The sequence below is a fragment of the Saccopteryx bilineata genome, chromosome 7 (assembly GCF_036850765.1).
Source record: "Saccopteryx bilineata isolate mSacBil1 chromosome 7, mSacBil1_pri_phased_curated, whole genome shotgun sequence".
Taxonomy (NCBI): Eukaryota; Metazoa; Chordata; class Mammalia; order Chiroptera; family Emballonuridae; genus Saccopteryx; species Saccopteryx bilineata.
The window spans coordinates 113570007-113592932 of NC_089496.1; the positions used below are offsets into that span (position 1 = coordinate 113570007).

At 58.7% G+C, this 22926-nt stretch overlaps 1 protein-coding gene across 3 annotated transcripts in view; it reads left to right on the forward strand.

Moving 5' to 3' along the window:
* KNDC1 (kinase non-catalytic C-lobe domain containing 1) overlaps positions 1-22926 on the forward strand; it is a 46204-nt gene extending 23278 nt beyond the window's left edge. The window contains exons 15-31 of one of the 3 annotated variants that reach the window (XM_066239240.1): positions 119-263; positions 598-698; positions 1245-1651; positions 6063-6092; positions 10448-10541; positions 10619-10716; positions 10858-11078; positions 12388-12501; positions 13283-13430; positions 13509-13688; positions 14257-14463; positions 15040-15122; positions 15332-15482; positions 19095-19211; positions 19317-19376; positions 20383-20540; positions 22092-22926. In XM_066239240.1, the coding sequence (XP_066095337.1) occupies positions 119-263; positions 598-698; positions 1245-1651; positions 6063-6092; positions 10448-10541; positions 10619-10716; positions 10858-11078; positions 12388-12501; positions 13283-13430; positions 13509-13688; positions 14257-14463; positions 15040-15122; positions 15332-15482; positions 19095-19211; positions 19317-19376; positions 20383-20540; positions 22092-22323 (2546 nt within the window). In that variant the 3' untranslated portion in view covers positions 22324-22926. Of the gene's footprint in view, positions 1-118; positions 264-597; positions 699-1244; positions 1652-6062; positions 6093-10447; positions 10542-10618; positions 10717-10857; positions 11079-12387; positions 12502-13282; positions 13431-13508; positions 13689-14256; positions 14464-15039; positions 15123-15331; positions 15483-19088; positions 19212-19316; positions 19377-20382; positions 20541-22091 lie in introns of those variants that run through there. The other 2 variants (XM_066239239.1, XM_066239241.1) reach the window with 2 other exon arrangements.

A 22926-nucleotide genomic window follows, 5' to 3' on the forward strand; every position in this document is an offset into this window, starting at 1 on the left:
GAGCCCAGCCACCCTCCCTCCCCATCCCTTGGGACCAGCCTCATTCATGCAGAAAGTGAGGAAACTCCCAAAACTACTCGCCCACATTTTAACTCCCTGATCATTTTTGCAAAACCAGGGGAGTATATTTACGCCCTGAAAGACCTCACCTATGCCACTTTCTGTGGGGCCATATCAGAGAAGTTCTGCGACCTCTACTGGGGGGAGAAGCTGCTGCAGAGCCTTTTCAAAGTGGTGAACGAGAGGACGTCATCCCCCAAGAGGTGAGCTCCCCCTCAGACCCCAGCTCCCCCCGACCTGAGGCAGACGCTCTGTGTCCACTGACCGCTCCCTCCTCCTGCCCGGGCATTCAGTTCCATGACTTCCCCACGGCGGCTGCCCACTGAGGACCCTCTGTGAAGTGGGCGCGTGTCCGGGAGGTGCAGGGCGGGCTGTGGACGGGCTCCCACGTCAGAGCCCCATGCTCACACAGCAGAAGTGCAAGTCGAGGTCTCTAGTAAGAGGGAGGTCTCCCTGGGAAGGCTGTGGCAGAGGGGACCTGCAGTGGGGGGTCTCTGGGAGGGGCACGGAGGCTGCAGGTCCCTGTTCTGCTTGCAGCGTATCGGGGGAGGCTGGGTCACAGTCCGAGGGTGGCGGCCGGGCCAGTGCACCCAGCGGTTGCTCACCGTCCAGCCAACGGCCCCTGCTGCATGGAGCAGGTAGGATGTGAGCAGGGGAGGGGCCCTGTCTATGGCAGGCTCATCCTGACCCTCTCCTTGTGGCTGGGTGATGGCAGGAAAGGGGTCTGTGCTGTGAGGGGTGTTCTCCTTGCCCTGCAGGCAGAGGAGTGGCAAGCAGGAGCGCAGGTGGCCTGGGCGGGGGGGAGGACAGGGGCCCTCACCCCCTCTCACTGCATGCAGACTAGAAATGCCCGAGGGACACGGCACTTGTGCTGACCCGCCCCCACCACCCTGCGGAGGGCCTGGCTCTCTGCAGCATCCGTCTGTGCTCAGACAGTTCAGGTTCCCTCGACTCTCCTGTCTGCTTCGCCCCCACGTGACCACCCTGTTGGTGACTGCCCTGCTGTGAGAGGCCCAGCCCTAGCCCCGGGGCCCCTGGGGCCCCCCTAGAACAGGAGTGGGTGACCAGGCCACCCTGGGGGCTCACATTCCTGAAGGGGGCAGGTAGCCTCTCTGTAAGCAGTTTGCAGAGGGCTGTCAGAATGACCTATGGCTGCTGCCCCCAACTGTTTGTCCTCTGTCCAGGAAAGGACACACTGGCCGCTCACAGCAGCAGAGCCCCCTGCCCGCCCCACTCACTGTCCGACATAGACTCAGACGAGCTGTCCCGTGGCAACTTGGAGGTGGGATTCCGGCCTCAGAAGTCAATCAAAGCCGAGAAGGAGCAGCCAGCTGAGGCCGGAGAGGACCAGCTGCAGGTGGGGGGCCCAGAGCTGGCCGGAGGAACCTCAGATGTGGAGACAGTGGCCCGGCTGGCCAGGCCCGAGGAGGGTGGCCGGGCCGTGAGCCCAGGCCCGGCCGAGTTCCAGAGCTGCAGCCCTGGCTGGAGCAGCGCCTTCTACGAGGCTGACTGCTTCGGCGCCGACGTCCACAACTACGTGAGGGAGCTGGCTGGGCGGAAGGCCGGCAGGGACCCTGACACCTCGAGCCCAGTGAGTGCTGGCTGTCCACTGTAGGGGGGTGGCCAAGCAGGAGTTCTGGGCTCCCAGGTGACAGGGCTGCTCCCTGTGTCCCCCTCCCGGTGCCCAACTCGCCCCCAGGACCCCCACGCAGGCTGGGGCAGCCCGCGCTCGTCTGCACGTGCCCACCACGTTTGGGGAGGCCAGGCCTTCTCTCTCCTTGTCATCGGAGCATGTGGTTGCCAGTCAGTCGGTCAGGTTGGGGCCATGGCTCTGGCCTGGCAGGTGCAGCCGCCAGCCCTCTGGGCCCTCTTTTGTCTCTCAGCATCCCTGTGGGAAACTGCGGTGACAGTGGCTCAGCCTGGGCCCCGGTGACCACCTGGCCTGGACTCCAGGTCTGGGGCCCTGCGTGGTGGACAGGAGAGGACCTTCCTGCTCCTCAGCCCAGTTCAGTCGGCCTCTGCGCGCCGAGTCACAGGAAGTGTGTTTCCACCCCTTAAGCGCCACCCAAGCCTTCCTAGTGTGTCTCTCATCCCCTCTGGCCACTGTTTGAGCCTTGCTTTGTCACTCAGTTTCGGCCAGAATGAGACATGGCCCTGCCTCGGTCCTCACACACGTAGGGTGGGGGCTGTGGTCTTGGGAATCACGCAGTTTCCTCTGGGCTCTGTGGAAGGTGGGACCCCAGCCTGTGCGGACCACTGGGCCAGGAGCCACGCGTGAGGAGGCTCCTGCAGGGCCCTGGTGAGGAGGACGGCCGGGCCCATGTGCACAGTGTCCAGGGCAGGGCAGACGGAGCTCCTGCGACCACACGGAAGCCCAACGTCACTGCGCTGGAGTCTGCAGCCCAGCTGAGGGAGAGGGTGGCTCCCAGCCCCAGACACGGTCTGCTGCCTTCCACTGTGGGGTGGCACGTCCCTGTCCTCGCTGTGCACGTGCACAGAACAGCTTGCTTGGAATGGCTAACATTCTCTCTGGTGGCGGCCTTTCCTGGAAGGAGTGGAAAACAACCAGCTCAGAGCGGCAGAGCCAGCACGGCTGGTGACGCTGTCTCCTTCTGCAGGGGAAGCTGAGGCTGGGGGGGGGGTTGTGGGGCCAAAGTGGGGCGCCTGTGACAGCCGCGGCTCATGACAGCCCAAGACGAGCAGCCTGGGGACCGATGTGGGGCAGGGGCCGACGTCGGAGCATCACAAGGAGTCATGGACAGTGAGCGTGTGCCGTGCGGTAGTGACGAGAGGGGGTGGAGGATAAACCTGTGTGCCTGACTCTGCGTCCACGTGTCCCAGTGCGGTCGGCCGACGGCCCGGGAGCAGCCACGTGCTGGCATCCACCCCTGGCCCAGATCTATCCTCCGACACCGTCCTCCAGCCAGAGGAGCCACGGCTCCAGCTGTGGCCACGGGCCCTGGGTTGCCGCAGGACAAACGCAAGACGCGCTGGAACATGAGACACAGTGATGGGCCCGTCCATCCCAGAGCCACCGAGGAGTTCCCGCGGCCACAGCTGGAGCTGTTCACGCAGCAAATGAAGTGACACGCATTGGATTCTAACCCAGAGCACGAAACAGACATCCAGATGGACACACAGACACAGGTGACCAAGTGGAATCGGGAGAGATAGCCCAGTGACGTTTTACAGCAGGAGAAAAACCCACCCCAGAAAGCAGGTGAGTCCCAGGGACCCCGAGTGACCTAACAGTCATGGAAGAGGACAGAACTTAGAGCTCTCTTCTGATTTGGACGTGCACCACAAAGTTGCTGTCACCACGTTGGAGCGGTGCTGGTGGAGGAGCAGACGTGGACCGCGGGACAGGACAGAGCACCCAAAAAAGAGCCCTCACATCCGTGGCCAAACGACTCCCGACGGGGGCCGAGACCACCCGGTGGGGAAAGGACAGGCTTTGGCAGGTGGAGCCGGGAGAACTGGACGTGCACACTCAGAGGGATGAGGCGGGACCTGTACCTCACACCGTACATGGAAATTAACTAAGAAATCAGAGCCGCAGACGTAAGCTCTGAAACCCTCAGAAGAAAGCACAGGGAAGCTTCCCAACACTAGACGGGCAGAGCGTTCTTGGGTGTGACCACACGCCCAGGCAACAGAAGCAGAAACAAGCAACTCGGACCTCATTGAATTTACAAGCTTTTGGGGACCAAAGGACACTCTATACGGAGTGGAAAGACTCCACAGAGACGTCCGCAAGTCGTCTGCCCACTAAGAGTTTAGAATAGGATATACACCAGCAACTCCTAACACAACAACAACAAAACACACAACCCGGTTAAGAGGAAAGGACGTTTCTCCAAAGAAAACGTACAAACGGCCAAAATGCACATGAAAATGTGCTCTGCTTCAGTCATCAGGGAAAGCAAATTAAAGCCACAAGATACCACTTACTTTCCACAAATTTAAAAAAAAAATTTTTTTTTTTAAGAAAACAAGCCTTGGTGGGGTAGCTTCATTGCTTAGAGCACCGTCTCAATACACCAAAGTCGTGGGTTTGATCCCCGGTCAAGGAACATACAAGAGTCAAAACCACTCAATGCACAACTTAGTGCAAAAAATCAGTGTTTTGGCCCTGACCGTTTAGCTCAGTGGTAGAGCGTTGGCCTGGCGTGCAGAAGTCCCAGGTTCGATTCCCGGCCAGGGCACACAGGAGAAGCGCCCATCTGCTTCTCCACCCCTCCCCCTCTCCTTCCTCTCTGTCTCTCTCTTCCCCTCCCTCAGCCAAGGCCCCATTGGAGCAAAGATGGCCCAGGCGCTGGGGATGGCTCCTTGGCCTCTGCCCCAGGCGCTAGAGTGGCTCTGGTCGCAACAGAGCGACGCCCCGGAGGGGCAGAGCATCGCCCCCTGGTGGGCAGAGCGTCGCCCCCTGGTGGGCATGCCGGGTGGATCCCGGTCAGGCGCATGTGGGAGTCTGTCTGACTGTCTCTCCCCGTTTCCAGCTTCGGAAAAATACACACACACCAAAAAAAATCAGTGTTTCCCTCTCGCTCTCTCCCTCCCTCCATTTTGTCTCTCTCTCTAAAATCAATTAAAAAATAAAATGGAAGGAAACAGTAAGTGCTGGCGAGGACGTGGAGAGACCAGCACCCTGTGCACTGTTTGGGGGGGTGCGTGCCGGGGGTCCCTGAACATGTCTGCCCCCCAGGACACCATGCAGGACCCAACAGAACTGACCGACGGCGGGGACTCAGACCCTTACGCCGCCATGTTCAGAGCAGCGTTATTCACAGCAGCCAACAGCTGCAACAACCCAGGTGCCTCTGTGGGGCGCACAGAGTGTAGTATGTGGTCCATCCGCACACGGACTGCTGTTCAGCCTTCACCTGCTGCAGCCCCTCCAGGTGGGCCTGGAGGATGTTGTTCGGTGACAACAGCAGACACAAGACAAGTTTGTGTGATCCCACTGCCATGAGGTCCCCAGAAGGAGACAGAAGCAGGTGGGGGGGCGCCGGAGCAGGGGAGGGGGTTGTTCAGTGAGGACAGAGTGTTGCTTTGGGAAGAACGTTCTGGGGATGGTGGTGGCGACGGCTACGCAGCCCTGTGCACAACGTGCTGCCTCTGAACTGCATGATGAGACGGGGTCAAAATGGTAAACTTTATGTTTTCTATATTTTATCACAATACAAAAATCTCAAAATAAAAGTATTTTAAATGAGTCGAAGAATAGAAAGTGGGGAGAGAAGCATGACGTGAGACTTGCAGGCGTGGTGCTCATTGAAGCTAAGTACGCAGGCGAGATGGGTCAGATGGTGTCCCAGTGGTCCCCCCGTCCTCCCCTGGGCCCTGAGCCCAGGCGTCCAGCGTCTCCCAGTGTTACCATGCTCTCACGCTGACCCCAACTGGACCAGGAGACAGAAGCCCCGCTGACCTGGGGCCAAATGGTGGGGGCAGGGCTGCCTGCCTCCCTCCCTGACAATTAGGAAGAGGTGGGAAAGGCCAGGTGTGCCCTGCGAGGTCATAGGTCACCATCTGACCTCAGAGGTCCCCTCACTGCAGCAGTCACGTCCTTACGGACAGCTGTGGCAGGTGGTTGAGGGTGCTGCCGTGGGGTCCCTGTGTGGGTGCCTGGTCTGGGCAGATGAGGTCAGTCCTCAACCTGTGTCCTCTTCATGGTGCTGGCCCCTGTGGGGGAACGTGCCCAGTGGTGAGCCTGGGTCACCCCTGCATTTCACATACGTTGTCCTTGAAAGTGGACTGAGGTGAGCTCAGACCGTGCTGGGGCAGCATCTGCTCCCACTGGATCGCGAGCCGGTGGCCGGTCTCCCCTGGGCCTCCTGTCTCTGAAACACCACCCTGGACAAGTCTGCCCCGGGCCCATGCTGGGCCCTGCCATCCCTGCGCTGGTACCTGTGGGGACAGGCTGCAGGGGGGGGCCCAGGGGAACGCTGTGGGGCCGACCAGCACTGACCTCGTTTTTCCCTTTTTCCTGCTCACCTGGGAAGACGTCTCTCCTAGAGCCCGAGTGCAGGCAGGTGAGTGTCCTGGGCCCTCTCGCATCCTGGGGGGTTGGGGGGGGACCGGCCTGTGACCACAGCATCAGGTCCTCCTTGAGAAACTGCATGTCGTCTTCGGGACCTCAGAAAAACCCAAGGAGCACAAAACCAACAGTGGCACATTTCACGTTCGCTGCCCAAAAGCAGGGCTAGGGTGAGACAGGCCCGGGCACTGGGTGGGCAGGGCCTGCAGGCATGCGTTTGCATTACCGACCCAGGCGGCAGCACCTGTCCACCACGCATGCTGACCGGGCCACTGCAGCAGCCGCATCCCTGGTGCCCAGCACTGCGTGCACCTCCCATCCAGCCTGCTCTCAAACAGGCTCTGCCTTCAGAATGTGGGCGAAGGGCCCCACACAGGTCCAGCTCTCTCTCCTTTCTCTGCAATTCCTGTTTCTGCCGACTTCCTTGGCACCCCGATACCCGGCTGCCTCAGGTCCATGAACCGCCCGCGGCTGCAGTGCCTGAACTGGGCCTCGGTCACTTTCATTCAGTTCTCTGACGAAACGATGCTCTTTCTTCTGTGGAAGAGTTCTCCGTCGGTCAGGGAAACACCCGAACTCAGGTGATCTTGTGTTGCACTGGCCAGTTCGCTTGCTGTTCCGTTTCCTGTGCTTCCACCACTGTGGCTGCTAGGGTGATGCCTAGGCCAGTGACTCTTTCTCTGTCATCCCAGGTGCTCTATGCACTTTAATCCTGTAGGTTTATCTTTTTGTGTGTGTGACAGAGATAGAGAGAGGGACAGAGAGAGGGATAGATAGGGACAGACAGGAAGGGAGAGAGATGAGAAACATCAATTCTTTGTTGTGGCTCCTTAGTTGTTCACTGATTGCTTTCTCATATGTACCTTGACCGGGGGGCTACAGCAGACTGAGTGACCCCTTGGTCAAGCCAGCGACCTTGGATTCAAGCTGGTGAGCCTTGCTCAAAACAGATGAGCCCGTGCTCAAGCTGGTGACCTTGGGGTTTTGAACCTCTGCGTCCCAGTCTGATGCTCTATCTGCTGCGCCACCACCTGGTTAGACCTGTAGGTTTATTTTTAAAATCAGTGGAAACAGCCCTTTCCAAAGGCCTGGTCTGCAGTTCAGTAATATGCAAAGTGTTTAAACTTCACACCTAACTTCACCAACTGAGGTTGCAGAGACACCGACCCAGAACAAAACCGCAGGGACTGGTAACCACATCCTAGTGGTCTCTGTGCCCATGGACCCACGCCCGGGGGTGTCCACCTCAGCATCTGGACAGAGGACAAGGGGACGATGAGCTAGACGCACAGGAAGGAGGCGTGTCCTGGAACACAGGGCTCCGGCCATCCTGCTCTGTCCAGGCTGTGGGGACATCAGCCGGGGTCACCAGCACTGTCCTGAGAAAGCTGGAATCACGGACATGTGCATGCCGGATGCTGCAGCCCCTCAGGCCTTGCTCAAGTACCACATGCAGACAGTGAGGACAGGTGAGGACAGGTCCCACTCTGCACACAGCTCCTTGGGGGCACCAGTATTGAGTGGCCTGTGCCATCGGACAGGACTGTCCTCGGTGGAATGTTCCAGATCTGCCAGTCCACAGCATGTCCACTGGCGTGAGTGACTTCTGAGCACTTCAGTGTGGCCCCACGACTGAGGCACAGACATTTTCCTCCGTTCAGCGCTGGAGACGCCACACGTGGCCAGTGGCTTCCACGCTGGAGGTGCAGGCCCTGCACACACAGCCCTCGGGGTTGGCCCCACTGCTGGCACGTGTGCTGGGGGCTGCCAGCTGTCAAGTGGGGGGCCAGACTGGGGCCCAGGCTGAGTGACGTCCCAACCCACACTCTCCTCCAAAACACTGTCCCAGGAAACGAAGTTCCCACGACCCTGAGTGCCCACCTCACGTGGATGTCTCTGTGCAGTCTGTCGCCCTCCGGTGGTTTCCATGGGGATAGACGGCGGCTGTTTCTAGTGTGACAGCCTCCCCCGTGGCCGAGCTGGAGAAGGACCCAGAGTCTCAGGGGACCTGGTCAAACAACGAGATTGGGCAAAGGGACATGGGCACCGTCTGCACCGCCCACCCCCAGATGCCCCGGCCGGGAGGTTCTGACCGACCGCCCAGTGGGGGGCTGTCTACCACCCCATCATTAGAATAGCAAACACGTGAAAGGAGCCGGCCACGGGCAGATAGAACCCCGTCTTCAGTTGGAGGGGACTCTAACATTTAGATGCAAATAGCGCCTGTACCGTGCATTCTGCTGAGTGGGTCAGCGCTGAATTCCATCAACAAAGCAGAGTTGTCACTGGAGGAAGCGGAGGCTGGGAGCTTGCTTGGACTTGAGCTCATTATGTGCCCCAAAGTAAACACTGCGTGCGGCTGCTCTCAGGTGGACACACCTGTCTGGGGTGCGCTCAGGGCCAGCTCGCAGGAGGCAGTTTCCCCAGGAGCCCGAGGGTCCCTGTGCAGGCGCCTCCTGTCCCTCTGTCCTCGCGTCCCAGGGTCCTGCCCCACAGTGTCGGCCACTCCGCCCCATCGTCTTGCAGGAAGGGCTAGACTCACAGTCCCAGCTGAAGACCCACTGGAACTCCAGGGTTTGCTCAACTGGACCCCAGAACCCCTCCCCTCCTTAGTCCTGGGCTCGGAACCCAGAGGCTGTTGGGTGGAGAAGCTGCCCTCTCCCCTTTGAGAGGAGGGTCCGCCTGACCGGGCAGTGGTAAAGTGGATAGAACAGGGGTCGGGAACCTATGGCTTGCGAGCCAGATGTGGCTCTTTTGTTGGCTACATCTGGCTCGCAGACAAATCTTTAATAAAAAAAAGTAGTAACATTAAAAATATAAAACATTCTCATGTATTACAATTCATTCATTTCCTACCACTCATGTTCATGGTTGTGGGTGGCTGGAGCCAATCACAGCTGTCCTCCGGGACGACACCAAATTTTTATTGGATAATGCGTAATGTACACAGGTCGTTGTATGGCTCTCATGGAATTACATTTTAAAATATGTGGCGTTCATGGCTCTCTCAGCCAAAAAGGTTCCCGACCCCTGGGATAGAGCATCGGACTGGGATGTGGAGGACCCAGGTTCGAGACCCCAAGGTCGCCAGCTTGCGCGCGGGCTCATCAGGCTTGAGCAAAAAAAAAAAAAAAAAGCTCACCAGCTTGGACCCAAGGTTGCTGGCTCAAGCAAGGGGTTACTTGGTTCCCGAAGGCCCACGGTCAAGGCACATATGAGAAAGCAATCAATGAACAACTAAGGTGTCGCAACGAAAAACTGATGATTGATGCTTCTCATCTCTCTGCATTCCTGTCTGTCCCTATCGATCCCTCTCTCTGACTCACTCTCTGTCTCTGTAAAAAAAAAAAAAAGAAGAAAAGAGGGTCCGTGTCTGGTTTCTGGCCCTTTCTAAGGCTCCCTGCCCTGAGCTGGGACAGTGGAGACTGGGGGGGGGGGGGATGCCCCTGCCAGGCAATCTTGGGGCTCCTCCCTGGAAGATGGGGACCCTCCTCCTGAAGACAGAATAATTCTCCAGGGAGGAGCCTAGAAGCCGTGACACCTGCAGCCCCCGCTCTGTCCTCGGCTCTCTGGACAGACGCCCCACATGCGCATAGGTGCTCTGGCCCCAGGTCCGCCTTGTGGCGCGTACTCAAGTTTAATGTTAAGGGTGAAGCCACCAGAGTCACACGGGAGGCGCACCTGAGGAAACTGCACTCTCTGCCAGTGGCTGTGCTAAGCGGCTCTAGGAGAGGCGGCCGCGGAGCCGGCAGGGCTGGAAGGAGGGGCGTCTTGTTTCGTGGAGGCAGATTTGCTGGCGAGCAGGGACTCCGAGTGTGGGGTGGGGGCCTTGGTGGGGACTCGCAAGACAGCACATGCCCAGGTGGGGACAGCTGCCACTTGCCGCATGGACCCCTGCCTGTGCCAATCCCTAGGACCTAGGAGGCCTGAAGGAGGCGTGGTCGCAGGGCTCCAATCTCCTCACTATGGATGTGACATTCATAGAACTCTCCAGAAAGTCAGGCCCCCAGAGGATGGGGCAGTTCCCAGGAGGCAAGGACAATTCTGAGCATTGGGAGCTGACCCCACCCCCCTACCCTTGCCATTCTGTCCTGGGGGACTGCAGGGCCTGGAGTGATTAGGGGACAGTTAATAGAGGGTAATAGCCCACCAGCCACCCGATTTCAGGGGCTTCATTCAAGATCAGTGTAACTTCCTTCTTTGCAAAGGCCAATTTACTGCAATAGCCACTCACTCGCTTGTGGGCCTCAGCTCCAGTGTCCCCTGGGGTCACAACAGAGGTAAGCATGTCCAGGGGGCCACACTGGCCCAGCCCTGGGCCCACCAGCTCTACCCCCACCCCTACCCCAGGAACTGGAGCAGCAGCTCATGATGGAGAAGAGAACTTACCGGAAGACCCTCAAGTTCTACCAGAAGCTCTTGCAGAAGGAGAAGCGGAGTAAAGGTGTGGCCGTGGGCGCCCAGGGTCCGTGGTGCCCCATGGCCTGGGGGCCCCAGGCACTGACTTTGCCCTGCCCCCAGGCTCCGAGGTGAAGATGATGCTGTCCAAACTGAAGGGGCAGCTGGAAGAAATGAAGTCCAAGGTGCAGTTCCTCGGACTGGTCAAGAAGTACCTACAGGCGAGTCGCCCTGCATGCCCACGCCCGCTCCCGGTCTGGGTTTCCTAGTTAAAGCCACAAGCTGGGTCACCGCCTGGGGCTCGTGTCCCACACCCCCCTGGTGGCAGCAGGTCTGCCAGACGGCTCTGACCCCCACCCCAGGTCCTATATGCGGAGCGGTGGGGGCTGGAGCCCTGTGCGCTGCCTGTGATCGTGAACATCGCCGCGGCTCCCTGCGACACGCTGGACTTCAGCCCCCTGGATGAGTCCTCATCCCTCATCTTCTACAACGTCAGCAAGCACCCCCGTGGCGGCAGGCAGAGGAAGGCCCGCGTCCTGCAGGCCGGCACACCGCTGGGGCTCATGGCATACCTCTACTCCAGGTGCAGCCGCCATGCCCGGGAGTGGGCTCGTGGGTTCCCCTGGCGCCCCTCAGTCCTCTCAGAGTGAAAGGGAGGGGGACAGATGAGGGGACAGAGGTGGGCAAGTCTCACCTCCCTTGTCTGAGATGGGTTCTCACTGCTTTTATTTAAATAAGATTTTCATTCCCAGCTTGTTGATTGGCGGTAGCTGCCACAGCTCCTTTGCTGAGCTCCTGGGCCGAGTGGCCGTCAGAGCCACCGGCCCCACGAGGCCAAAGTCTGAGGCTCCGAGTATCTGAGTCTCAGGGGTCCCAGCAGGAGCTTTGGAGGAAAGTATGTGATTAACTGCCCAGCGGGCTTTCATGCGGGAGCCTTGGAGACACAGCTGGGTCTTGTCCACATTCTGAGTCAGACACCCCACGACTCCCGTCTGGCCCCCCCGGGACGGCCAGCACGCTGGGCTCGGTGCTCGCAGCAGCATCCGAGCAGCTGCCACTCGGGGAGTCAGTGCCACTCAGACCCACGGTGCTCTCATGACAGCTTGTCCTACAGTGGCTCAGGACCCTCCACCTCTCCATCCCTCTGTCCTAAACGCATTCCATGTCCTGCAAGGGCCCCTCTGTGATACCTGACCCCCAGACACAGGACCTATCGGCAAGTTCTCTTAACCCAATGGCCTGGCCCACACCTAGCAGAAGGCCACCAGTCCAGACAGCGGCAGAGGCCTTGCCCAGGCTTGGCTTGTGGAGGACCATGGGTCCTCTTTGAGCTGGAGGCTGTGGTAACCCTAGAACTGATGGATAGGTGTCTTCAGGGGACTCCAAGGGAGGTTCTCAAGGGAGGACAGCCAGGTGACGGACCACCTGCATCCCCTCCTGCAGCAGCGGGGGAGGCAGCCTTGCCAGGCCCCCTCCCTGTGTTCTCACTCTCAGACTCGGTCACAGACACACATGGTATCACCTGACAGAAGCCTCTTGGGTTGCCCTTGAGGGTGGGGGACACTCACTGGGTGAAGGAGACACCTGCCCAGCTTCACCCCCGTGACGCAGAGCTTTGGGGCACGCGCTATTGCTCTTTCCCAGAGCAGTGATGTCCACCTGGGGGCTGGTGGCCGCGTGCACAGTGTGTGAATTAGCAGGTTCTAGAAGGAGACTAACGGGGGACCTTGAACAGTCATGTGTCCCTCGCAGGCACCCACACTCGCCCTCGCTCACACACACAGTGACCCCAGTAGCAAAGGCTGTGGGAGGAAGGGGGGCACCCCACTTACCTGAAGCACAGGTGAGGTGTGGAGGCCCGTGGGCCAGATCTGACGGACACCTCTGTGCAGCGACGCCTTCCTGGAGGGCTACGTGCAGCAGTTTCTATACACCTTCCGCTACTTCTGCACGCCCCAGGACTTCCTGCACTTCCTCCTCGACCGCATCAGCAGCACCCTGTGCAGGTACGCCCGCTGACGGGCTGCATGCCACAGGGTGGACCCTGGGCCCCCCTCATGGTGCCCCAACGAGGGGGGCTGGAGAAGGTTGAGAAGAGGATGGAGGAGGCGGGGGGGTCACTGCCGAGGAGCCAGCATTGCGAGAGCAGATGGTGGCCCAGCCCCGAGAGCCCACTGGGGGACGGGATAGGAGAAGGCGGAGGGTGAGGACATGGACAGGTGGGAAGTACCAATGGTCCTGCAGCCCACCCACAGCCAAGGGGCTGGGGTGCTGAGGGAAGGGGTGGTGGGCGGTGGGTGGCCGCACTCTGGCTATTCTCTGAGGATAATAGAGCATCGTCTTCACCTCGGAGACTGGGGGCAGGGCAGAGTCAGGGGCCTGGCCAAACAAGCCCCCACCCCACACCCCGTGCACCCTCTCACCAGGCTGGGAGCCCAGCAGCCTCAGCCCATCCTTGTGGGGGAGGGGTTCATGGGACACCTGATCCCCAGCCCAAACCACACGGGGATCCAGGCTCCCACCCTACTGGTTGGTAAGCCCTCTTCCCGTGGCTTCCTGCCCCCTGGCATCCCAGGTGCTGGCTCATGCCCAGGATGGGCACACAGGGTGGGTGCAGGAGAGTCTAGGTCCTGCCCCGTGACGCTGAGACCTGGGCCCCAGTGGTGTGGCAGCTGCTGCCTCTCTCCTGTCCCTGGGTGGGTAGCGTAAGGGCTGAAATACCCCCCTTGAAGGCAGTGCTGCATTCAGACCACACATACACCCCCTTGCTTGGCCGTCTGCCCCCAGAGCCCACCAGGACCCCACCTCGACCTTCACCAAGATCTACAAGCGCAGCCTCTGCCTCCTTCAGGCCTGGGTGGAAGATTGCTACACTGTGGACTTCACCAGGAATGCCAGCCTGCTGGGGAGACTCGAAGACTTCATCTCCTCCAAGGTGACCACTGGGCAGCACTTGGGAGTAGTCGCCACCACCCAGCCCATAGGCACCTGTGACCCCTGTGCTTCTGTCCAGATCCTGCCCCTGGACGGCTCCGCAGAGCACCTGCTGGGCCTCCTGGAGGTGGGAACGGACCGGCGGGCTGAGGGCGCCCCACGTGGCACAGACCTGGAGGACCCCAAGGAGACAGAGGAGGATGCCAGACCCCTCAACGCCCTCTGTAAGAGGCTCTCGGAAGACGGCATCTCCCGCAAGGTGGGGGCCTTTCCCAGGGGAGGGCCTCTCAGGGAAGACGCTGTTCCTGACCCTGAGGACCCAGTGTGCACACAGAGACATGCACACACGTGCGTGCATGCACATGTACACATGCGTGTATGTGCTCGTGTGGGCACTGAGCACACGCATGCCCTGTACATGCACACACGCACACAGGCAGACACAATTGCACACAGGCACATATGCATACATACCCTGTGTGGCCAGACCTGGGACCAGCCCTGTAGGGCTGGCACTTCCTGTCCCCCCTCACTCCAGGCAAGGACAGCAGAGAGGCCTGGCCAAACACTAAGATGACTCACCTTTCTGACCCTTGAGCCCTAGATCCAGGTGGAAGGAAGCGTTGTCAGGAAATACCCTGGGACAAGCATGGGGACTGAGGGACAGCCCCAAACTTCCATGGCTCTGTTCATGGGAACCCACTGAAAAGACCAGGGCGGTGTCCTTGAGCCCACATGATGCAGGTGGGAGGGACGTGTTCTGATTCTAGCTGAGCCAGGCTGAGGGGGCCTGGGCCTGGGCCCTGTCTCCCCCTCTACTCCCGCAGAGCTTCCCCTGGAGGCTGACCCGGGGCAACGGGCTGGCCCTGCCGCACCACAGAGAGCGCCAGTACACCATCGCGTCCGCCCTGCCCAAACCCTGCTTCTTTGAGGACTTCTGCGGCCCCTACACCAAGGCCAGCGAGAAGGGGCCCTACTTCCTGACCGAGTACAGCACCCAGCAACTGTTCACACAGCTGACGCTGCTGCAGCAGGTGAGGACTGGCAGCCTGACGGAGGGCAGGCCCACGCGGCTCACCTGCAGGCTGGGCAGGGTGCTCGGGCACTCACAGGCCCCCGCAGATGTTTGCTGGAGGGACACACAGACACTCAGTGAAGGGAGCTTGGTTGCCAGGTGCACAGGCCAGGGGGAGAGGCCCCCTGACAGGGACCCAGGAGGGGCTTTGGGACACAAGGCCCACTGTGCACCCTCCTGCATCCCAGACACTCCCTCCTCCGGAGAACCAGCAGGCACCCTGTGGACCTCCTGAAGCTGGGCAGATGGAGACCCTTTGTGCCCCCGCACCTGGGGACTCGGGCATCTCTAGGACCCTTTGCTCGGGCCCTGGACTCAGCATCCCCATCCTGGTCCCCCATGTCACTCAGTAGGTGACAGCGACACAGCGCAACCCCAGCAGGGCAGCCTTCGAGTCTCCCAGGGGCTGACCCTACAGCACACAGGGCAGCACCGAGCCTGCCTCAGCAGAGGTGTCCCCAAGCCCCAGGACGGTGCCTCAAGCACGAGGTCCTTGGGGACGGGGCCCTGACCTCCTGTGTCCTTGTCTCCACAGGACTTGTTTCAAAGGTGCCATCCCGTCCACTTCTTAAACTCACGGGCCCTGGGCGTCATGGACACAAGTGCGGCCATCCCAAAGTGAGTGTCCACCCAGGTGTCTGCCGGAGTCCTGGGATGAATGGTTGGTGGGAGCGGCTTCGGGGTCTCACCTAAGTGTCTCTTGGACACTCTTGGCTGAAAGGAGATGCTAGTGTCAGGACTGTCCTCGGAGCGGGACCCTCTGAGTTGCGCTGCTCAGCCCGGCCCCCTGCCCATCCTCGCTGTGACAGTCGACGTGTCTGTTCCAGAGCCAGCTCCTCTGAGTCTCTGTCGGCCAAAACCTGCAGCTTATTTCTGCCCAGTTACGTCCAGGACAAGTACCTGTTACAGCTCTTAAGAAACGCAGATGACGTCAGCACCTGGGTGTCCGCCGAGATCGTGACCAGTCACAACTCCAAGGTTGGTGCCTTCACAGCGCCAAGCCCAGAGCAGGGCAGGGGGTCCAACTGTGGGCAAACAGCCCTCTGTGGGGCTGTCATCATCACCCAGGGTAGAGGGTCCAGAGACCCCACCCCAAGTCACAGCTCTGTCAGCCCTGACCTCAGACATAGTGTCCAGTGGGCACTGCCTATCCCACTCCAGCCTGAATGGTCCTTCACTCTCCTGGGTCGCATATAGGCTCTGGGCCACATGACAAGCATCTGTCCTCCATGGGATCTGCACATGTGTGTCACCCAGACACATGTATGTCTCACACATGCATACACAGTCCTGTACATGCAGTCTACACACAGTCACTGTCACACACACAGTACTCACACACTCAGGGCTCAGAGAATACTACCCTCGGGGCCCCCTCCACAGTCCCGCCTGAGCTGTGGTCTGGGCTGTGAGCTGTGACTCCCCACTGTCCCACTAACCTGACCTCGTCAAGGGTGGGATCGACATGGTCACCATCACATCCTTGCCGGCAGCACATTGTGTGTCCTAAGCCAGCTGTTGGAATCAGTGAAACTCAGGTCCAGCCAAGGTCAGCCTCCCACTTTCCAGGGGCTGGGCCCAGCCTCTGCCTAAGTCCCTGGGGTTGGGCTGGACCAAGAGCATCTCAGCCTGAACTGACCCACCTGCTTCCAGGCCAAGGGGGACAGTCCCCTGCATCGAGGCCCCAGAGACTATCGAGGCCACCGCTGCCCCATCAGATGGCGAAACCAAGATAATGTGCTCACCTGGCATGAACAGCCTCTGCGATCTCTTTTTTCTGAAGCTCCTTTGTGAACCCCCCAAACCCCACAGGGCAACTCCAAGTCCCACTAATAAATTCAGGATTCTGCTTTTTTCACCTGGGGTAGAATTTTCCAGCTTAGAGGTTTGTTAGTGGACAGGCTGACCCACCCTCACTTCTGCCCGGATGTGGGAACAGGGAGCCTGGGCTTCCCAGTCTGTCCTGACCCACAGTGTTGCAAGGTTTATAGCAACACATGCAGCTTTCTCACATCGGGGTCTTTCCTCAGCGGCCTGAGCGGCTGCTCTTTGCAAGGGCCTTCCCAGGGGGTATGAACAAGAAGTCGAGTCCTCGGCCTCCTGGGACATTTCCTAAACCTGAGCCCCCAAAGAAGGCAGAGAGTGTGGGCTCCCCATCCTGCATCAGCAACTGCCTCGCTGACAGGTCAACACAGAGGTCCCGCACCTCTCTGTGTGGTCAGCGTGACAGACCCAGACACACCCAGGCTGTCACCGGCCTGCAAGGGCAGGAACAACATGGACAGGCTCCAACCCTGTCAGCAAAAGACAGAGACAGAGTTGTTCCGAATCGCACTCACCACAACGTGGGGACTGGTGTCGGGTAGAGCCCACAGCATCTCGCCAGGGGACACATTTCTGATGAAACTGTATGTGTGCCTTCAACCAGTGTGCTGGTCACAGCTGACACAGCAGCTGTAATGTCAGCACAACCCAGACTGACATGTGTGGACTCTGATCACAGGAAAGTGTTAGAATTAAAATGTTCAGCCAGAGCATGTAATGAGGTGGTCAGCAAATCTCTCGGGACAACATATTCCGTTCAGATGACAGTCCCGGGGAGTAGGGGTGGAAATACAAGTTCAAGAAGAAACAGGAGCCATGTCAAGTTTCTCATCTTGAGGAAAAGCTTGTCTTTGTGTGTGTGTGTGTGTGTGTGTACCCGAAACAGAGAGAGGGACAGAGAGAAACAGAGAACAGAGAGAGGGACAGAGAGAGGGACAGAGAGAAACAGAGAACAGAGAGAGGGACAGAGAGAAACAGAGAGAGACAGAGAGAAACAGAGAGAGGGACAGAGAGAAACAGAGAGACAGGAAAGGAGAGATGAGAAGCATCAATTCTTTGTTGCAACACCTTAGTTGTTCGGTGATTGCTTTCTCTTATGTGCCTTGACCCGGGGGGCTACAGCAGACCGAGTGACCCCTTGCTCAAACCAGATGAGCCTGCGCTCAAGCTGTGACCTTGAGGTTTCGAACCTGGGTCCTGTGCATCCCAGTCCAACACTCTAGCCACTGCACCACCGCTTGGTCAGGCAACTTGTCTTTTTTAGATGAAAAATGATGAGTTTGAAAGGACAACAGGATTCTTATTTCATAAGTTTGAAGGTTTTGTAACACAGTAGCCGAGGGGGAGAAGTCCACCCGGTCTGTCCTTCCAGCCCAGCTGCCAACACTGTTATGCCTCAGAAAGGGATCAAATCCTGGCACAGGCAACAATGTGGATGAGCCCCGAGGACATGGCGCTGCAGGAAACAGCCAGTCACAAAGGACACCTGCTGCTCCCAGCGTCAGACTCCATGACGATGGCGGGCAAGGGCGGTGCCCTCTGATCGGCGCAGAGTTTTAGCGTCAGAAGCCAGGTCTGGGGCGCAGCCAGGTGAGCAGTTAATTCTACTGAACTGGATTGAAAGTGGTTCAGCGAATACTTTTTATGTTATGTGTTTTGTTAAAAAACAAAGCCAAATGTGATAGGACTGACGTTTGATCTAAGTGTTTGAAATTACACATACTCTGCATCTAAATACACGAAGAAACAAGTGCGATGTCAACTTAGGAAGTGTGAGTGGAGGAATGCTTTTCAAGATCCTTTGGGAGGTGCTCAAGTCAAGCAGCTGGGAGGTCACGATGGTGAATCCATGTGAGTTCCAAATTCCAAGTGCATCAAAATCACCTCAAGGATCAAGCCCAGTGGAAAGGCGTCTGGTTGGGACCTGAAGGTGCTGTGTCCACATGGGGACAGTAGGCAGGGTGAGGCAGCTCTGAACGAGGGGTCTGCTGAACACTCCAGAACCTTCCGGACATCTCTGGAATTGTGAAATGCAAGCGCTGTTCATGGGTCCATGACCTCAGCTCCTCAGGTCTGCTGTGAAACAGTGTGGCCTTAGGAGTGACCTTGCTCATGGGTCTTCCCATCAAATCCAGTGACCTGGCCCTGGCTGGCTAGCTCAGTTGGTCAGAGTTGTCCCCATACCCCAAGGTTGCAGGTTCGATCCTGGTCAGGGCTCATGCAAGAGTCAACCAATGAATGCATCAACCAATGAAAGTGGAACAACAAATGAATGTTTCTCTAAAATCATTAGAGAAATATATTTTAAAAAACAGTGACCTTGCCCCAAGTGGCCATCAAACCACAGAGGAAGCAGTGGGACTGGGTGAGACCACATCTCCGGTCAGGCACTGAACTGCTTGTGCCGTTTGCTCCCAGACGTGGGGCTCCATCTCCCCGGGGTGGCCACCCTTCCTGGTCCTGAAGCTGCATCCCACCCCAAGTCCCACAGGTTTGTCCCAAGTGACGGCACCTGTGAGGCCTGAGGTCAGTGTCCTCGCCCATCTCTGTGCACACTGGACATCAGCCTTTTTTTGTTTGTTTTGTTTTTCAGTCATGCCCATTCTCCTGCCCGGCATCCCTCCCACCACTGGACCTGTGTCCCCTGCTGCCCCGGCACACATAGTGGGCCTGACGCCAGGCCCTGCTCACAGGTCCTAAAACGACCCTTACGCATCCATGGTAACCAGAAGATGCTGACTGCACCTTTTTCCATGTCAGCTGCAGGTGAATCTGCTGTCCAAATTTTTGCTGATTGCAAAATCGTGCTATGAGCAGAGGAACTTTGCAACCGCCATGCAGATCCTGGGTGGCCTGGAGCACCTGGCTGTGAGGCAGTCCCCGGTGAGTCCACGAGGACTGTGGGCCGGGTGGTGCTGACCCCTGCTGTGAGTGCCAGGGGCTGTGGGCTCAGCCCACTGCAGGGTCTTACCTGTGCTCTCATTCTAGGCCTGGAGGATCTTACCCGCAAAGATTGCAGAGGTCATGGAGGAGCTGAAAGCCGTGGAGGTACTCTAGCGTTGCATGAGCTTCTGCCCACCTGGGGCTCCGCCTTAACAGTCCTGTCTGCACAGCTCGGGGGTGGCACCGAGCAGAGCCAGGGTCAGGGCCCAGCACTCACAGCCCCCTCGGAGTCATGCATGGAGCAGCCTGGCTCTGCCCATCGCCCCAGAGAGCCTCTGCCACTAACCTGGGCAAAGGCAGCCAGGAGCTCAGGGCCGCTGGAAGCACGCCTGCTGGGCCAGTGGCACAAGGTACAGGTGCCCAAAGGACCTGAGCCTGGCTGACTGGTTGGCCTCCTTGCTAGCTGGCAAAGTACACAGGCGGCCTCCTGAGATCCTAAAGGAGGGAACGGTGTGGCATTTCCCCCAAACAAGGCAGCAGGAGCAGGTCCCGGGCCAGACTCAGCTCTCTGCAGTGGGAGGGCGGTATGTCCTCGGCTGACACCAGACACAGGGGCATCTGCACTTGGCCAGCCCTAATGGTCGTCTTAGTTGGGCAGTTGGGTCACCTGATTCTTTTCTAGAGCCCATGGGAGAATGAGTTAGGGAAAGAATTTGCCACTCTAGTAGTGAGAGATGTGCAGCTCTCTTGGGGGAGGGTCAGTGTCCATTGGTGGTGTCCAAGAGTAAGACATCTGGACTTTAGACCCTGACTGGGTGGCTCAGTGAGTCAAGCATCGTCCCAGTGCACCCGAGGTGGCAGGTTGACCCCGTCAGGACACATATGCGAAGCAGCCAATGAGTGCACAAATGGAACTAGGTGAAAGGATGAGTTTGTTTCTCTTTCTCAAATCAATGGAAAAATTAAAAAAAAAAAAAACATCTGGACCTTCGATCCCCAATCCAATTATCCAAGGTACATTTGGACAGGTTGTAAGTCCAAGGGCGTTAGTGCCACACTAAGGGGATATGGGTGCAAACCAGATGTGCTGGGCTGAGCCAGCCTCTGGCTGAACGCACGGGACTGACCTCTGGCCTGTCTCCCCCGCCCACACCCCCGGCTGGGCCACCAGGTGTTCCTGAAGAGCGACAGCCTGTGTCTGATGGAAGGGAGGCGCTTCCGGGCCCAACCCACCCTGCCCTCAGCCCGCCTCTTGGCCATGCACATCCAGCAGCTGGAGACTGGGGGCTTCACCATGACCAACGGGGCCCACAGGTGGAGCAAGCTCAGGTGAGGGGCCCACAGGTGGAGAAGCTAGAGAGGGGCCCCAAGGCGCAGCAAGCTCGGGTGAGGGACTTCCTACTCACTCCTGCTTCTCTGAGACCTGGGCCCCCTGATCCTCACTCCACCCTCCCCCAGCCCAGGGTCTCCCCACCCCCACCCCTATGACCTGCAGCCACCTCTTCCACAAACTTAGCCAGCGTGAACCACACTGTGGGCATCCATGGTCTCAAAACATTGCCCCCAGATCACTGCGACTTTCCTGCTGGGAGGTCCAGGCCCACCTCGAACCTCACCTCAGTTGGCACGTGAATGCCCCCCCTGATCAGCAGGTACCACATCTTCCCTCTCTCCCTGCCCCCGCTGTCCCCCTTGGGCCCTGATCCCTAGGGCTGCCTGTGTAGGACCTGTGGTTGGTCCTCAGCCTGCTCCTGCAGTGCCACTGTTCACCTGCCCAGCACAACTGGGGACTCACCTGGGAGGCGCAGAGTGGAGTCTGTTGTAAACACCACCACCAGGACCCCAGCCAAAGAGGACATTGCTCCTTTTTACCTTGATAGAGGCCTTCCAAAGGTCCACCTCCAGCCTCGCCTGCCCTAGAGCTCCAAGACCATGTCTGATGCCACTCTGGACCAGTCTGGTTCCAGGGAGATCTTCACCCCCATGACCTCTGCACCCCGTTCTCTCCCTCTCTTCTCACTGCCCACACAGGCGGGCAGGTGGGGGCTGGTCAGGGCACGCCCCAGCCCCACATCCTCAGGGTCAAGGGTAGATTGCCTGGTTCTGTGAACATGGCCCAGAACCTGGAGCCCAGTGGTTCCAACCCACTATGTGCAAGGCCCCCGTCTAGTCACCGATCTTACAGTAGTGTTTAAGAGACACCACAGTGCACATGTAACGAGATCAGAAAATCCGTGTCAGCAACACGGAGATGAGATGAGACACAGAAGAGGCGGCCACAGTGCAACATGTGGATGTGTGTGCCCGTGATCGTCTCAGCAAGAATGAGGTCATCCTGGACCTGCTGCTCCCTCTCCACCCGCCCCCGGGCATTCCCGCTCCTCAGTGGTGCCCAGGTTGCTGGTCCCTGTTCAGCTGCAGCCCTCTGGGGAAGAACCCTGCTTCATGGCGTGGGCCGTGTCCAGGGTGTGGGCACTCACACAGCGGTGGCTCAGGCTGCCAGCCTTCTGTCATTGGACCCGGCACCGGGGAGTCCTGCGCCTGCACCTCCCCATAACACCCCTTAAGCAACCCCCTTCTACCACCTCCACCCCATTCTCTGACAACAGGTTTTATCCGTGTTGGAATCCTTAGCACCGACCAGGAGACATCATCAATTTTCAGTAAACATCTGTGAAATGAAAAGGGGGTGGACAGACAGATGGATGAATGGACAGGCAACAGGCCTGAGTAATGAATGAGGTTTGGCCTCCTGAGTTTGTATTTGGAGGAGCTCTGGTTCCGAGCATCTAGAAATGCGCTGAGACCGTGCGCCGTGCCACAGAAAGCCACTCCTGTGACCCGTGCAGGCTGACGTCTGTCTGGCTTCTTCCCCCACAGGAACATAGCCAAGGTGGTGAGCCAGGTGCACGCGTTCCAGGAGAACCCCTACACCTTCGCTCCCGACCCCAAGCTACAGTCCTACCTCAAGCAGAGAATCGCCCACTTCAGTGGGGCTGACGTGGCCATCTTAGCCGCGGACAGCCGGGCCAGCTTCCACCAGATTGCCAGTGAGAAGCATTCTCGGAAGATTCAGGACAAGTTACGGAGGATGAAAGCCACGTTCCAGTGAGGGAGGCTCGTGAGTCTGGACGTGAGAGTCCACACCGAGGACAGAGCTGGGGAGAAGGGAGCCCACCAACCTGCTGCCCCAGGCCACACGGCCCTATGGGCACAGCACCCACCCACCGCCTTAGACTAGGGAACCCCAACAGGGCGCCAGGACGGGGGAGTGCAGGGCTCAGACTCTGACCCGGAGTTATTGGGCATCAGTGCAGGTTGGGGTGTTTCTGCTAGAAAATTTAAAAATTAAACCTTAAAATTTTAAATGAAAATAAAATCAGTGAACATCCCAGGATCGGAGAGAAACAGTCCTCACCACTTCTCCAGTGACCCTGCCCACCTCCAAACCCCACACCTACCTGTCCAGACTAAGATTTCAACTCAGTGCCCGCTGAGCTGTTTTCACGGTTCTGGCCTCTGTGTGCCCAGTAACAAAGGACCAAGTCTGACCTCTGACCCCCACGCCAACCGCAGGTTCCAGTGGGTTCTAGACCCTTCCACTGGGGCCTCTGAGGCTTCCTAGTGGCCTGAGCCCCAACCTGTTTCACACTCCCACCCTCCAGAACCACCCCCACTCCCCCAACCACCCTGTCCCAGCAGAGTAGGGTGGGCC